General features: G+C 56.6%; 2 protein-coding genes across 2 annotated transcripts; one reads left to right on the plus strand and one right to left on the minus strand.

The window, feature by feature from the left end:
- Window positions 1–620: 620 nt before the first annotated feature.
- Window positions 621–6,407, minus strand: Tmem198 (transmembrane protein 198). The gene is made up of 5 exons (XM_048344686.1): window positions 6,037–6,407; window positions 5,510–5,714; window positions 2,649–3,224; window positions 1,318–1,520; window positions 621–984 (listed from the first exon to the last, which is right to left on the minus strand). Exons 2-5 carry the CDS (start codon window positions 5,673–5,675, stop codon window positions 847–849), a joined length of 1,083 nt encoding a protein of 360 aa, XP_048200643.1. The 5' UTR covers window positions 5,676–5,714; window positions 6,037–6,407; the 3' UTR covers window positions 621–846.
- Window positions 6,408–6,564: 157 nt separating this feature from the next.
- Window positions 6,565–12,758, plus strand: Chpf (chondroitin polymerizing factor). The gene is given in 5 exon segments (XM_048344679.1): window positions 6,565–7,171; window positions 8,750–9,323; window positions 10,546–10,725; window positions 11,057–11,407; window positions 11,409–12,758. Coding segments are annotated over 5 exon segments (2,325 nt in total). The 5' UTR covers window positions 6,565–6,857; the 3' UTR covers window positions 12,315–12,758.
- The last annotated feature ends 122 nt before the right edge of the window (window positions 12,759–12,880 follow it).

A 12,880-nucleotide genomic window follows, 5' to 3' on the forward strand; every position in this document is an offset into this window, starting at 1 on the left:
GATGGGCCTTGCCTGGAGCCCCTGTAGCAAATGACCCGGGAGCCTGACGCTACAGAGCTTCTCGCTTCACCCCCTGGAAGTGCCAGCCACCGAACATCACCACTCCCGGTCGAGGCCACACAGTTTGGCACATTTATAAAAGATGTAAAATAGGGGGTGGGGGGTGGAGACAGAAGCATGAGGTGTCCAGAGTGGCATGACAGACACCAGACATGCACCGTGCATTTGAGCCCCTCTCCCTCCACCCTCCTCCCCAGCCCGACCCAGAGCAGCATCCCCCACCCTATTCCCTGCCACTGCCCTCAGGCTGGTGGGTTTGGTTTTTGGTTTTTTTTTGCAGAAGCCAAAGTACCAGGGTGAAGTGTGCTGTATTCTGTCCCATGGACAAGGACAAGAACTCGTAGATGAGTGGTTGGAAGGCAGAGCGACCAGGGAGGGAGGCAGGCCTCCTCCATGTAGACATGCAGGAGAGTGGCCCGAGAGTGGCCCGCGGGACCCCAGCAGTGGGAGAGGAGGGTTGGCCCTGGAGAAGCCCTACCAATCAGAAATGTAAGGCAAGGGTCCAGTGTCCCCTCCAAGCCCACCCCCTCATACGTACTCATACACAGGCGACATACAACCCTGAGCACACCCCAATGAGGTTCACACCCCCAGTTCCTTAGGGGCCCCTTGGCAACTTGAGAGGGGTCTTTCTCCTCAGGCCAAGCCTAGCCTGAGACTGCTGCTCTCTTCTTGAGGCCAGGCCAGTGCTCTCCAGGGAGAGGAGAGAGACAGCCGAAGGCCTGGCAGGTGTCCACAGCTGGCAGAGCTGGTGTCTACAGAGTCTATGAACAGGCAGGGAGAGAGTTACACCCGCACAGGAGGGCCTGAGCAGGCTGTCAGTGGCCCCTGGGATCCATAGTCATAGTCTGTATCTGTGGGTGAGGCCATGAATGAGCTCAAGGAGCTCCCTGTCTGCCGGTCCCGGAAACTCTGGATGTAGCTCTGTTGGGACATGAAGCACAGGCATGAGTTGCACTGTAGACCCTTGTCCTGAAAGCTACCTCTCCCTGCACTCCCACAAGCTTGATTGTCTCCTTGCTTATACAGACCCAGGGTCTTTCCATACTGAACCCATCGTCGAAGACCCCACCACACAGTCTGTCCCATTCAAACTCCATGTTCAGGCCACCTTTTCCCCAGCCCCACCTAGGCTGTGGTACAGGAGTTCTAATGGATAAACTCCAGTGAGCAGCCTGAGGGAAGTCCCATCCTGCCTAGACAGACTCTAAACACTCCCTTCTCCCCCATGTGGGCTGAGGGGCTCAGGGTGCTCACCGGAGAGAGGACATCTCCATTGAAGCGTTTAATGGGCACTGGCCTGCGTCTATAAGGAGGGTCAGGGGGTCCAGGCCTTGGAGGAGCCCGAGCCCCTCTGGGGGGAGCCCGAGGGGGTCTCTTCTTCCTCCGTTTTTCCTTGCGCTCTTCCTGCTGCCGAATCCGCATCAGCTGCACACGTCTTCTCTGCCGGCTGATGACCACTGGAGGGATAGGCAGATGGACTTCGAGGCCTCCATGCCTCTTCTCCGCCAGTCCCTCACCCTCTTCCCACGGGATGGCTTCACGCTTCCAGATTCCTCTCGTTCACCATTACTTCCACCCTGCCACCTCCTTTCCGGGCCTTTCCGACCTCCCAGGTGACACTTCCTGCAGTTCTTTTCTTGTGAAAGTCTTTTTGTAAGATTTCTAGATTTCCAAGTATCCCCCCTCTCTCCCAGTCCTGTGCCACGGGTGTGACCACCAGGCCAGCGACCATCGTGTGTAAATGGACAGCTTCAGCTCTGCTTCCCTTCTCCGCTTGCTTCCCTCTAAGGTTTCTGCGCTCGCCAGAAAAATAAGCAACCCAAACAGCTAGTTGCATTCTGTCCTCCCTGGCTTTAAGCGCACCAGTGGCATCTCACTGCCTTCTAAGAAAGCTCAGATTCCTCCTCATGGTCCAAAGAGCCCACACATCTCACCTACATCCTCTAGCCCCACTGGCTCAAACAAGCCAGGCTTCTGGCTTCCTTGTCTCAAGCCCCCTTTCAGATCTCTGCTTCCTCGTCTCTCCACCAAGTGGCCCCCCTTGACCACCCTAAACTACATAGCCTAACACAGTCACTCCCACTCCATCATACCACTCTGCACAACTGGACTTTCCTTGTCTGCTGTTTGTTCAGCTCTCTCTCACCCACCCTGGGTGTATGCTCATAGGGCAGAGACTTTTTCTGGTAGATTAGGTTGGTTTTTATGGGGCCAGCAATCAAAACTGTGCCTGTCGGGTAAGCACATTACCACTGTTGCCACATGATCAGTCTCCCCCCCCCCCGCCACTTATTTTTATTGTGGTACTAGGGTTGATTCGAACGCAGGGACTCATGCTTGCAAGGCAGGTGGCTCTATTACTGGAGTCACTAGAATCCCACCTTTTTCCTTTATATCTGTGGCATGAAAGGCGCTACTTGGTCGTAGGATCCTATCCCAGACCCAGAGCGAGTCAGCTCGCTAACCCCACTGAAGCCCCCTGCTTCGGGTGTGCAGCTTCTGGTCCCTCTCCCCCAATTCCTCACCCCACAGCCACCTCTGGGAAGCCCCTTCTCCCATGCTCCCCCTGCCCTGTGCCTTCTTACCTTCTGTGTGGGAGTCCCTCTCGGTGGTCACCCGCCACTGCACCAGCACGCCCATCAGGCTGAGCAGGGGCCAGAGCGCCAGCAGGGCCCAGCTCCGCCAGCAGAGGGGGGGTACCACAGCAGCCCGCAGTCGCTCCACCACGTAACGGCCCAGCAGTAGCAGCTCAGCAAAGTAGTCCGCCGCGGTGGCGATGAGCGCCGCCCCCGTCACGGCAGTGGCCAGGGTGGTGAGTAGGCGAGGCCACCGCAGCGTCAGGAGGGCACAGAGCAGGCCGCCCCCCAGCAGCAGCCCCAGCGGGCCCCACACGGAGCCCGGCTGGTAGTAGGGTGCAGAGCCCAGCAGGGCGGCGGCGGCGAGCAGCAGCCCCAGCAGCAGCCCCACCAGGAAGAGGCCCACGCTGCGCACCAGCATGGCCACCAGCCCGCAGAGCAGCCCGATGCCCAGGGCGATGCCTGCGCTTGCCCCGGCACTCAGCTGCGTCTCCAGCACCCGCTCTCGGTAGCAGAGCAGGAAGATGACCACCGAGCCAAACAGCAACCCCGTGAGGAAGAGCACTGCCTTGAAGCAACGGTAACCTGGAGGGGAACAGGGCCAGTGAGGAGCCAAAGTAAGGTCACCTGGCTGAGGAAAGTCAGCGAGTCTGAGAGATGGGGACACAGGGCAGAACATGGTCACCAAGACAACAGAGAACCAAGGGTCACGAGGGTCATGACAACATCAGTGATGGGGGTCAGAGGAAGCCAGAGAGCTTCACTCGTTGGGAATCACCAGAAAAACAAATATAATTATTGATATGACGGTCACTGGAGGGAGTCAGGAGTGAACATATAACAGGACATTAGGAGTTTGGGTCATAGAACTCAGTAAAGGACGTGAGTCAGAGGATCAGCAATAGAGTCAGTGGAGTCTTTGAGGAGGAACTGTCCAAAGATAGGGTATTGGGAACTCAGAACTTGAGGTGTGAGGATCACACAGGTTCAGAAAGATCTCTGAAGTGTCACAGGGCTTCAGAGTTACAGCAGTGTTAAGGTTACAGAGAGGAGAGAGAGCTGATTAATTGGGGAGGAGTTCTGGAAGATGATTCTTTATAGGTCAGGAGGACTGATAGATGTGGAATCATTCAAAGTGTTAAAAAAAAAAAAGTTTCCGAGAAGGGGAGCACTGAGAGGAATGAGGTCATTGAGACCAGAGGAGCAATCCACTGGCAGGGTTATAAGAGCTCAGAGTTAGGAATAACCAGGAATCTAAGCTTGGAGTCATAATGGGCGGGGGCATGGTAATGAGATAGTGTGGTGAGGTGGAAGAAGGCCATTAGGGCTCATACAGAATCCTAGGAAATTAAAGAGCAGTATGGAGAGAAATAGCTGAACTGGGCAATTTTAGAAGAGTCGGTTATAGGGCCATTATACCCAATTATGGTATCTGAAAGAGTGGTGAAGGTGTAGATTTAAATACTTGGTAAGATGGAAGGCAAAGGGATCAAGGAATTAAGGAGAGCCAAGGAGAAAGACAATAAAGACAATCCAGTTCCAAAAGTGAGGGCAAGTATGAGTCCGGGAGATTCTTGGGTCAGAGAGAGGCTAAGGCATAGACAAGGGCTCAGAGTCCAAAAGCAGGAGCATCAAACAGGGTAGGATATTAGGAAAGCCTAGGCCAGGGAATAAAAAAGCACCATGCAGAGGGAGTGGTATGGACAATGCAGAAGGAAAGGTCATACAGACTCCTGGGGATCCCCTTAGAAGGAATACTCCCTCCTGCCCACTCTGCAGGTATTCAGCCTAGAGTTTGGAGGTGGGAGGAGAGGAACCTCTGACTCCCACCACATCTGCCCACCCATTCCAAGGGGGAGATACACATGTTAGAAATGAATCTTTCCAGTTCCCTGCACAAGCCTGCAGCCTCCTTTGCCACCAGTGATTCTGGCTACTTATAATCCTTGTGCTGTAAGCTTTCCTCAGGCCCCTAACTCCATTCTCCTCTCTGAAGTTGTGTTACTTGCTGTAGAATTGCTGGGCACTTATCACAAGCTTCCATTAGCCCACAAGATAGCATTATGCAAGTAAGAAAAAGATGTACCTTTCTCTAGGTACAGTAGCCTGTACCGAGGCCTCAAGGTTAACAAGTGGAGCAGAAGCTGGATTTTAACACCTACCTGCCTTTTCCGCTGAGCTACCTTACACAGTACCCATCCCATCTAATTCACTTATAAGACGTTTACCTTCAGAGGCCAGGCTGGCCTCGAACCCTACATCCTCCTCCTTCAGTTTTCCTAGTGCTGAGGGTTCACGGGTGTGCACCACCACGCCTACCCCACCCCCGTACAACTCTTCACAGCAGCCTTCATTACAAGTCTGCCTTGTAGGTGATCACCATGTGTGACTACCATCCAGCCCACTCTAATATGTATCACAAGTGTGAATATTTCAGGAGTCTCTCCCCCGTCATACAATATGCCCTGTTGTAAAGGACTATGTTTAATCACCCTGTGTCTTCAGTGCCAGCCTGGCAATATCCAAACACATCTTCACCACAATAACTACCTATTGAGTGCCTATTGAATTGTATGCCTACTCCATGCAAGACAATGGTCATCCGTCCCTTCGTTCTGCTGAGAAAACTAAGGCTCAGACAGATTGTTACGCCCAAGGCATCACAATTACAAACTTACAGAGCCAAGTTCAAATTCAGGAAGCCTAATGAAACACCTGTGTTTTCTAGAATTTAGAATGTAGACACACTACAACCTTGTTGGATCAAAGAGAAAAGAAAGGTAACTATTCATGGGGGGGACCCCATAAAAAAGACTTGGGGAAGCAGTGAGGAGTTTAGATGGAGGATGAGGTGGGGGGGGGGGTCTCACCGAAAAAGCAGTAGACGATTCCAAACAAACAGCACATGATGCAGACGAGAGCTGGCAGTGCCTGGTATCTGCGTTCCAGGGGCTGTTCACAGGGTGCACCCCAGAAGGCATCATCTGGTTCAGGGGGTAGCAGCTGGAACCGCAGTGTCTCCATAGTGCCTGGCATAGTACTGAGACCAGAGGGGTGTCACCCACCCTGGTCAACCTGACAAGGAAGAAGTTAGGGTCAAGGAAGAGTCAGTTCTGGGTCCCCACTAGGATGCGAGTGGGAGTGGGAGAATTCCGGCAAGGACACAGTGGACAAAGGAGTGGTGCCCACCTCATGCTGCTCTGGAAGCATCCCCCAGAGTGGGGAGCAAAGACAAAGGGAAACAAAAGTGCCTCGTTAGAGAGAGCTGGGGAAAAGTTAAAAAGCGGCTGGGGTTGGGGAGGTGGGAAAGATGAGGGCAGTGTGCTGCCGGCGAGAAGGAGGCAGCCAGGAGACCCATCAAGGGGGGGAGGTAAATCTGTAATTGTCCAAAATCTACCTGGACAGGAGGCGATCTGAGCTTCTGAGCGAAAGAGGCTGTGCAGGGGCCGGAGAGGACGGGGTGGCGGGGAGCCACAGACTCCCACGGACTGGGGTCCGGGGCAAGTCCGCCGTGCGGGGAAGGGGGCTGCTGGGCCGGAGGGACCGGTCCCTGGGCGACGGCGGCGCCGCTCCACCTCCTACACCGGCTGACACTGAGGTCCTGCGGCGTCCAGGGCCTCAAGCGGGGTCCGTGGACCGGAACGGAGCAGGAGCAGGGGCTCGAGCCGCCCCAGAGCCGCGGCCCCATGCCCTGAGCCCGCCCGCGGCCTCTGGTGCTGATGGACAGCTCCGGCCTCTGCTCCTGACGTCACTCAGGGCGCACCATCCAGGCAGGGGCGGGCAGCTTCTGACGTCACTCGGGACGCACCAACCACGCGGAGGGAGGCTGGGGACTCCGCCCCCGCCGTCTTCCTCTCCGGCTCGGAGGAGGGGGCACTTCCGGGGGTCCTTTCCCTATAACCTCCCCCTTCTCCTCCCTCTCCGGTAACTGGGGCCGAGGTCCCGCCCCGGGGGCGGGGCTCCAGCAGTGACACGTCGGACCCTGGCGGCCGCGGCTGGGAGCTCCGGCCGGCCCCCGGGGCAGCTGGAGGGAAGTCGGAGCACCGCCCGGGAGACTCGGCTCGGGCCGCAGGCTCTGCTCGGTGAGGGGTGCGCGGGCTCGTTCTCCGGGCCACGGGCCCTGCGGATCCGCCCCTTCCCCGGTCCCGCCCCCTCCGAGCCTGCACGGGCTGCTCTGGGGCTGCGCGGGGGCCGGGGGGCCCCGGCTGTCCGGGCGCCATGCGGGCGTCGCTATTGCTGTCGGTGCTGCGGCCCGCAGGGCCCGTGGCCGTGGGCATCTCCCTGGGCTTCACCCTGAGCCTGCTCAGCGTCACCTGGGTGGAGGAGCCGTGCGGCCCGGGGCCGCCCCAACCCGGAGATTCTGAGCTGCCGCCGCGCGGCAACACCAACGCGGCGCGCCGGCCCAACTCGGTGCAGCCTGGAGCGGAGCGCGAGAGGCCCGGGGCCGGCGAAGGCACCGGGGAGAACTGGGAGCCGCGTGTCTTGCCCTACCATCCGGCACAACCGGGCCAGGCCGCCAAGAAGGCCGTCAGGTACTCGATGAGCTCCACCCGCCCCACCCTCTGGTCACCGGCCGGGTCGCCTACCCCGGGGAGTCCCCGAGGGGCCGGGTCGGGCTCCGGAAGGAAGGGGCTTCGCGGGCCAGGAAGTCTTTGAGCCCGATGACTTCCGATGGCTCTGCTTTCCCGTGAGCTGTTAGGGCTAGTTGGGGTCTATCGCTGTTTCATCCTGGCCTGAGCTGAGCTGCCTCTGATCTAAACCGGCTCCACCTGGTGGTCCCCCAGAGGTCCTTGTAGCACCCTAGCTGGGCTACTGGAATTAAAGGACTGGTATATAAAGCGAAATATATAAAGAAAAAGGAGAGAAGCGGGATTGACCTCTATCTCATTCCTAGGTAGGTCACAGGGGCCACCTCCCGGTATGGGGGAGAGGTAGGACTGTGCTCATCTAATGGGATGTCTGCTCATGAGTTAAAACTAATTTCCCTTAAGTAACACCGAGTTCTTATTCCCGTTCTTCAACTATCTTCTGTCCTAGAAAGGTGAATTACTGTCATAATAATTATCCCCCACCAAAAAAATACATTCAATACACTTCTGTGCCATATATTCCCTTACAGTATTTATGTGATATACTTGTGGCATAATGGTAGCATATTTATATAGAAACAAGCATGTACATGATGTGCTGAGGAATTGGTGGCGACTTTAAGTAGATAGCATCAGTTCTGTCTTGCAGAGGGCTCACATCAAATAATTTGCTCAAGAACACGATTAGTGAAAGCAGGACTCTGATCTGGGAGATCTCCCTTTTATCTGCATGGATATTACCCTCTCCCAAATGTGAAATACCTATGTTCATAAGAGGTCAGACTTGCGCTTAAATCCTCATGCCTACAAGGAAAGGCTATTTGCATCCTAGTCACAGATGAGGAAACAGGCCCAAAGAAAACAAATACATTCAGATATTATATATGTATGTGTATATATATATATGTTGCCTCCCACTGCCTCGGGGGGGGGGTTGTGTGTGTGTGCTCACACGCATGTGTGTGCTGGTGTGTGGTGGCTTTAACTCATGCTTCAGACTCTTGCTTGGCCTTTTTACTCAAGGCTGGCCCTTATCACTTTAGCCACACTTCTACTTCAGGCTTTTTGATGATTAATTGGAGATAAGAGTTCCTTACACTTTTTTTGCTCAGGCTGACTTCAAATTGCAATCCTCAGATCTCAGCCTCCTGAGTAGCTAGGATTACAGGCATGGGCTACCAGCACCAGGTCTCTCTCTCTCTGTCTCTGTCTGTCTGTCGGTTGATCTGTCTCTGTCTCTCTCTCTCTCTCTGTCTCTCTCTCTCTCTCTCTCTCTCTCTTTCTCTCTCTCATATCGTGGGGCCTAGGCACTGTCCATGAGCTTTTGTGCTCAAGACTAGCGCTCTACCACTTGAGCCACAGTTTCACTTCTGTTTTGGAAGTTAATTGAAGAGTCTCATAGACTTTCCTACCCTGGCTAACTTTGAACCATCATCCTCAGATCTCTACTTCCTAAGTAGCTAGGATTACAGGCATGTAATCCTTGTCTTTTTAATAACTCTCTTCTGTCTCTTCTCCCAGGACTCGATACATCAGCACAGAGCTGGGCATCAGGCAGAGGCTGCTGGTGGCAGTGCTGACCTCACAGGCCACATTGCACACACTGGGTGTGGCTGTGAATCGAACTCTGGGGCACCGGCTAGAACGCGTGGTGTTCCTGACAGGCACTCGGGGTCGTCGGATACCTTCAGGCATGGCCGTGGTAACACTGGGTGAGGAGCGGCCCATCGGACACCTGCACCTGGCATTGCGCCACCTGCTGGAGCAGCACGGAGATGACTTTGATTGGTTCTTCCTAGTGCCTGATGCCGCCTACACTGACGCTCATGAACTGGCACGCTTAACCGGCCACCTCAGTCTGGCCACTGCTACCCATCTCTATCTTGGCCGGCCCCAGGACTTCATCGGTGGGGAACCCACCCCAGGCCGTTATTGCCATGGAGGCTTTGGGGTGCTGTTGTCACGCACCCTGCTACAGCAGCTGCGCTCCCACCTGGAAGGCTGCCGCAATGACATTGTCAGTGCGCGCCCCGATGAGTGGCTGGGGCGCTGCATCCTGGATGCTACTGGAGTGGGCTGCACTGGGGACCACGAGGTGGGATGTGATACGCCTCCCCACTAGTGCCTCCTATCCGAGCTTGTCCTTCCCTTCTCCTGCATGGAGAAGCAAGGGTAGCAGAGGCATAGGCCTGGATTTCCATGCCAGTTCTGTCATTTTCTGCCCCTGTGACCTTGGGGGAGTGGTGAAATCTGAGCTGTAATGCATGCCAATGGAAATAACTGTTGCTCAAGAGTTGTGATAAGGAGTTGAGAAAAATAAGAGACCCTTGAGCATAGTAGGTGGTCCGTTAGGTATTATTTATGCCACATGGGCATCTCTGAGGCAGACTGCATGTCCGATTCACAGGTGAGCAGGCACACAAATACAACTGGCCACGGGAGATTTAAACCCGCAGAATCTCACTTCAGCCGGGCACCAGTGCCTCACACCTCTAATTCTAGCTACTCGGGAGCCTGAGATCTGAGGATTGCAGTTCAAAGCCCAGTACAGACATAAAAGTTTGTGAGACTTTTTCCCCCTGATCATGGGGCTTGAACTCAGGGCCTGGGCACTATCCCAGAGCTCTTTTGTTCAAGGCTAGTGCTCTACCACTTTGGGCCGCAGTTCTGCTTACAGATTTTGACTGGTTATTTGGAGATGAGTCTTGTTTTCTGCCTGGGTTGGCTTTGAACCGCATTCCTCAGATCTCAGCCTCCTAAGTAGCTAGCGAGCTTTACAGGAATGAGCCGTTGGCACCCAGCTTCATGAGACTCTTATCTCCAATTAACCACCAAAAAAAAACCTAGAAGTAGAAGCTGAGTGCTGGTGCCTTATGCCTGTAATCCTACTTACTCAGGAGGCTGAGATCTGAGGATTGCAGTTCAGAGCCAGCCCTAGCAGGAAAATTCATAAAAGTGTTATCTCCAATTAAACACCAGAAAACTGGAAGTGGCTCTGTTGCTCAGAGTGGTAGAGTGCTAGCCTTGAGCAAAAGAGCTCAGGGACAGTGCCCAAGCTCTTAGTTCAAGCCCCACGACCAACAACAACAACAGCAGCAGAAAACAACTGCAACTGCAGCTCAAGGGGTAGAGCATTAGCCATGAGCACAAAATCTCAGGGACAGTGTATAGGTCCTGAATTCAAGCCCCAGAACCAGAAAAAAGAACACTCTCACTTCAAAACTAATTATAGCATAAGGAGGGAAGACACGGGAAGCTTTGGGGAAGTCAGCTCCATTGTTTTTCCCATTGTGGACTCCTCCCATTACTTTCCCCAGGGGGTGCACTATAGCTATCTGGAGCTGAGCCCTGGGGAGCCTGTGAAAGATGGGGACCCTCGTTTCCGAAGTGCCCTGACAGCCTACCCTGTCCGTGACCCCGTTCACATGTACCAGCTGCACAAGGCTTTTGCCCGCGCAGAGCTGGAGTGCACATACAAGGAGATCCAGGAGTTGCAGGTATGGCCTGGGCCTAGGGGCAGGGCAGAGAAGGGGTGGAGAGGATCACAATGTTGGGGGGGGGGGGCGTGTTGGGAAACAAAGGTAGCACTAGAATCACAGAACAAACCTGCTTCCCGGCCCCTGTCTGTTTTCATCTTCTCCAGGGAGCCCTCAGAAACCCCCCCACTTTTTGTCCTTTTGGCTGCTTCCAGCCATGGGAAGGATGGGGGAGGGGCTGGGCGGGCAGAGACTGGCAGGGGGCTCCACGTGTATCCATAGACGCCCCCGGCTATGGGCTGTCCGGTGGTATCCTTGTTCATGGCTTCTTTTCCTTTTCCCTTTGGCCCAGTGGGAGATCCAGAACACCAGCCGCCTGGCCGCCGATGGAGAACGGGCTGCCGCCTGGCCGGTGGGCATCCCCGCACCGTCCCGCCCCGCCTCACGGTTTGAAGTCCTTCGCTGGGACTATTTCACAGAGCAGCACGCCTTCTCCTGTGCCGATGGCTCGCCGCGCTGTCCCCTGCATGGGGCGGACCGGGCAGACGTGGCGGACGTTCTGGGAGCGGCCCTGGAGGAGCTCAATCGCCGCTACCACCCGGTCCTGCAACTCCAGATGCAGCATCTGGTTAACGGCTACCGTCGCTTTGACCCAGCCAGGGGCATGGAGTACATGCTGGACTTGCAGCTGGAGGCCCTGACCCCCCCAGGGTGGCCGCCGGCCCCTCACCCACCGGGTGCAGCTCCTCCGGCCCCTGAGCCGCGTGGAGATCTTGCCTGTGCCCTACGTCACCGAGGCCTCGCGTCTCACGGTGCTGCTGCCTCTGGCTGCAGCCGAGTGTGATCTGGCTCCCGGCTTCTTGGAGGCCTTTGCCACGGCAGCCCTGGAGCCTGGGGACGCGGCAGCCCTGACCCTGCTGCTGCTGTATGAGCCGCGCCAGGCCCAGCGGGCAGCCCACGCGGATGTCTTCGCACCCGTCAAGGCCCACGTGGCAGAGCTAGAGCGGCGTTTCCCCGGTGCCCGGGTGCCCTGGCTCAGCGTGCAGACGGCCGCACCTTCCCCACTGCGCCTCATGGATCTACTGTCCAAGAAGCACCCGCTGGACACACTGTTCCTGCTGGCCGGGCCAGACACGGTGCTCACCCCTGACTTCCTGAATCGCTGCCGCATGCACGCCATCTCCGGCTGGCAGGCCTTCTTTCCCATGCACTTCCAAGCCTTCCACCCCGCCGTTGCTCCCCCACAGGGGCCTGGGCCCCCAGAGCTGGGCCGTGACACCGGCCATTTTGATCGCCAAGCGGCCAGCGAGGCCTGCTTCTACAACTCAGACTATGTGGCGGCCCGCGGGCGGCTGGCCGCGGCCTCGGAGCAGGAGGAGGAGCTGCTGGAGAACCTGGATGTGTACGAGCTGTTCCTGCGGTTCTCCAGCCTGCACGTGCTGCGCGCCGTGGAGCCCGCCCTGCTGCAGCACTACCGGGCCCAGCCATGCAGCGCGCGGCTCAGCGAGGATCTGTACCACCGCTGCCGCCAGAGCATGCTGGAGGGCCTCGGCTCCCGAACCCAGCTCGCCATGCTGCTCTTCGAGCAAGAGCAGGGCAATAGCACCTGATCCCCCCCCCCCCGCCCCACCCCCCGGGGCCCTGGCATGGCTTTGCCTTGCCCCTCTCTTCCCCAACAACCTGGAAGTCAACCTGCCGGCATCACTGCACAGGGCCGGCTGCGGCCTCAGACTCCAAGGCAGCCCACCGGTCCTGTCTGGCTTGGCCTAGGTCTCTGGACTCAGGGCAGCCCTGGGGGAACGTGGCTGCCAGCCACCCCTCCCAACCCAAGCCTAGTCTCCCCGCCCACTCGACGCTGCTGATTCAGGCTGTGGCCTTCGTGTATTTATGCGGCACTGTCTGCCCGGCTGACGCCAGCCGCGCCTCCAGGGGCTTGTTCTGGAGGCGAGGCTGCAGATGAGTTGTGGGAGAACGAGAAAGAGTCATCTTCCACCTTCTCCCTTCTAGACCCCCCTCATGAAGTTCTCTGCCTTGAATAAACTGGCTGGATGTGGGCTGGCGGTCGGAGTTCTTGGAGGGGTGAGTGGGAACGGAGGAGACCGTCCCTGCGTGGCCCGCCCGCGTTTCGTCTTACAGGGACCCAGTCACGCAGATGTCCAGCCCCGCCCCAGACCCC

This window comes from Perognathus longimembris, chromosome 4 (genome assembly GCF_023159225.1).
Source record: "Perognathus longimembris pacificus isolate PPM17 chromosome 4, ASM2315922v1, whole genome shotgun sequence".
NCBI lineage: Eukaryota > Metazoa > Chordata > Mammalia > Rodentia > Heteromyidae > Perognathus > Perognathus longimembris.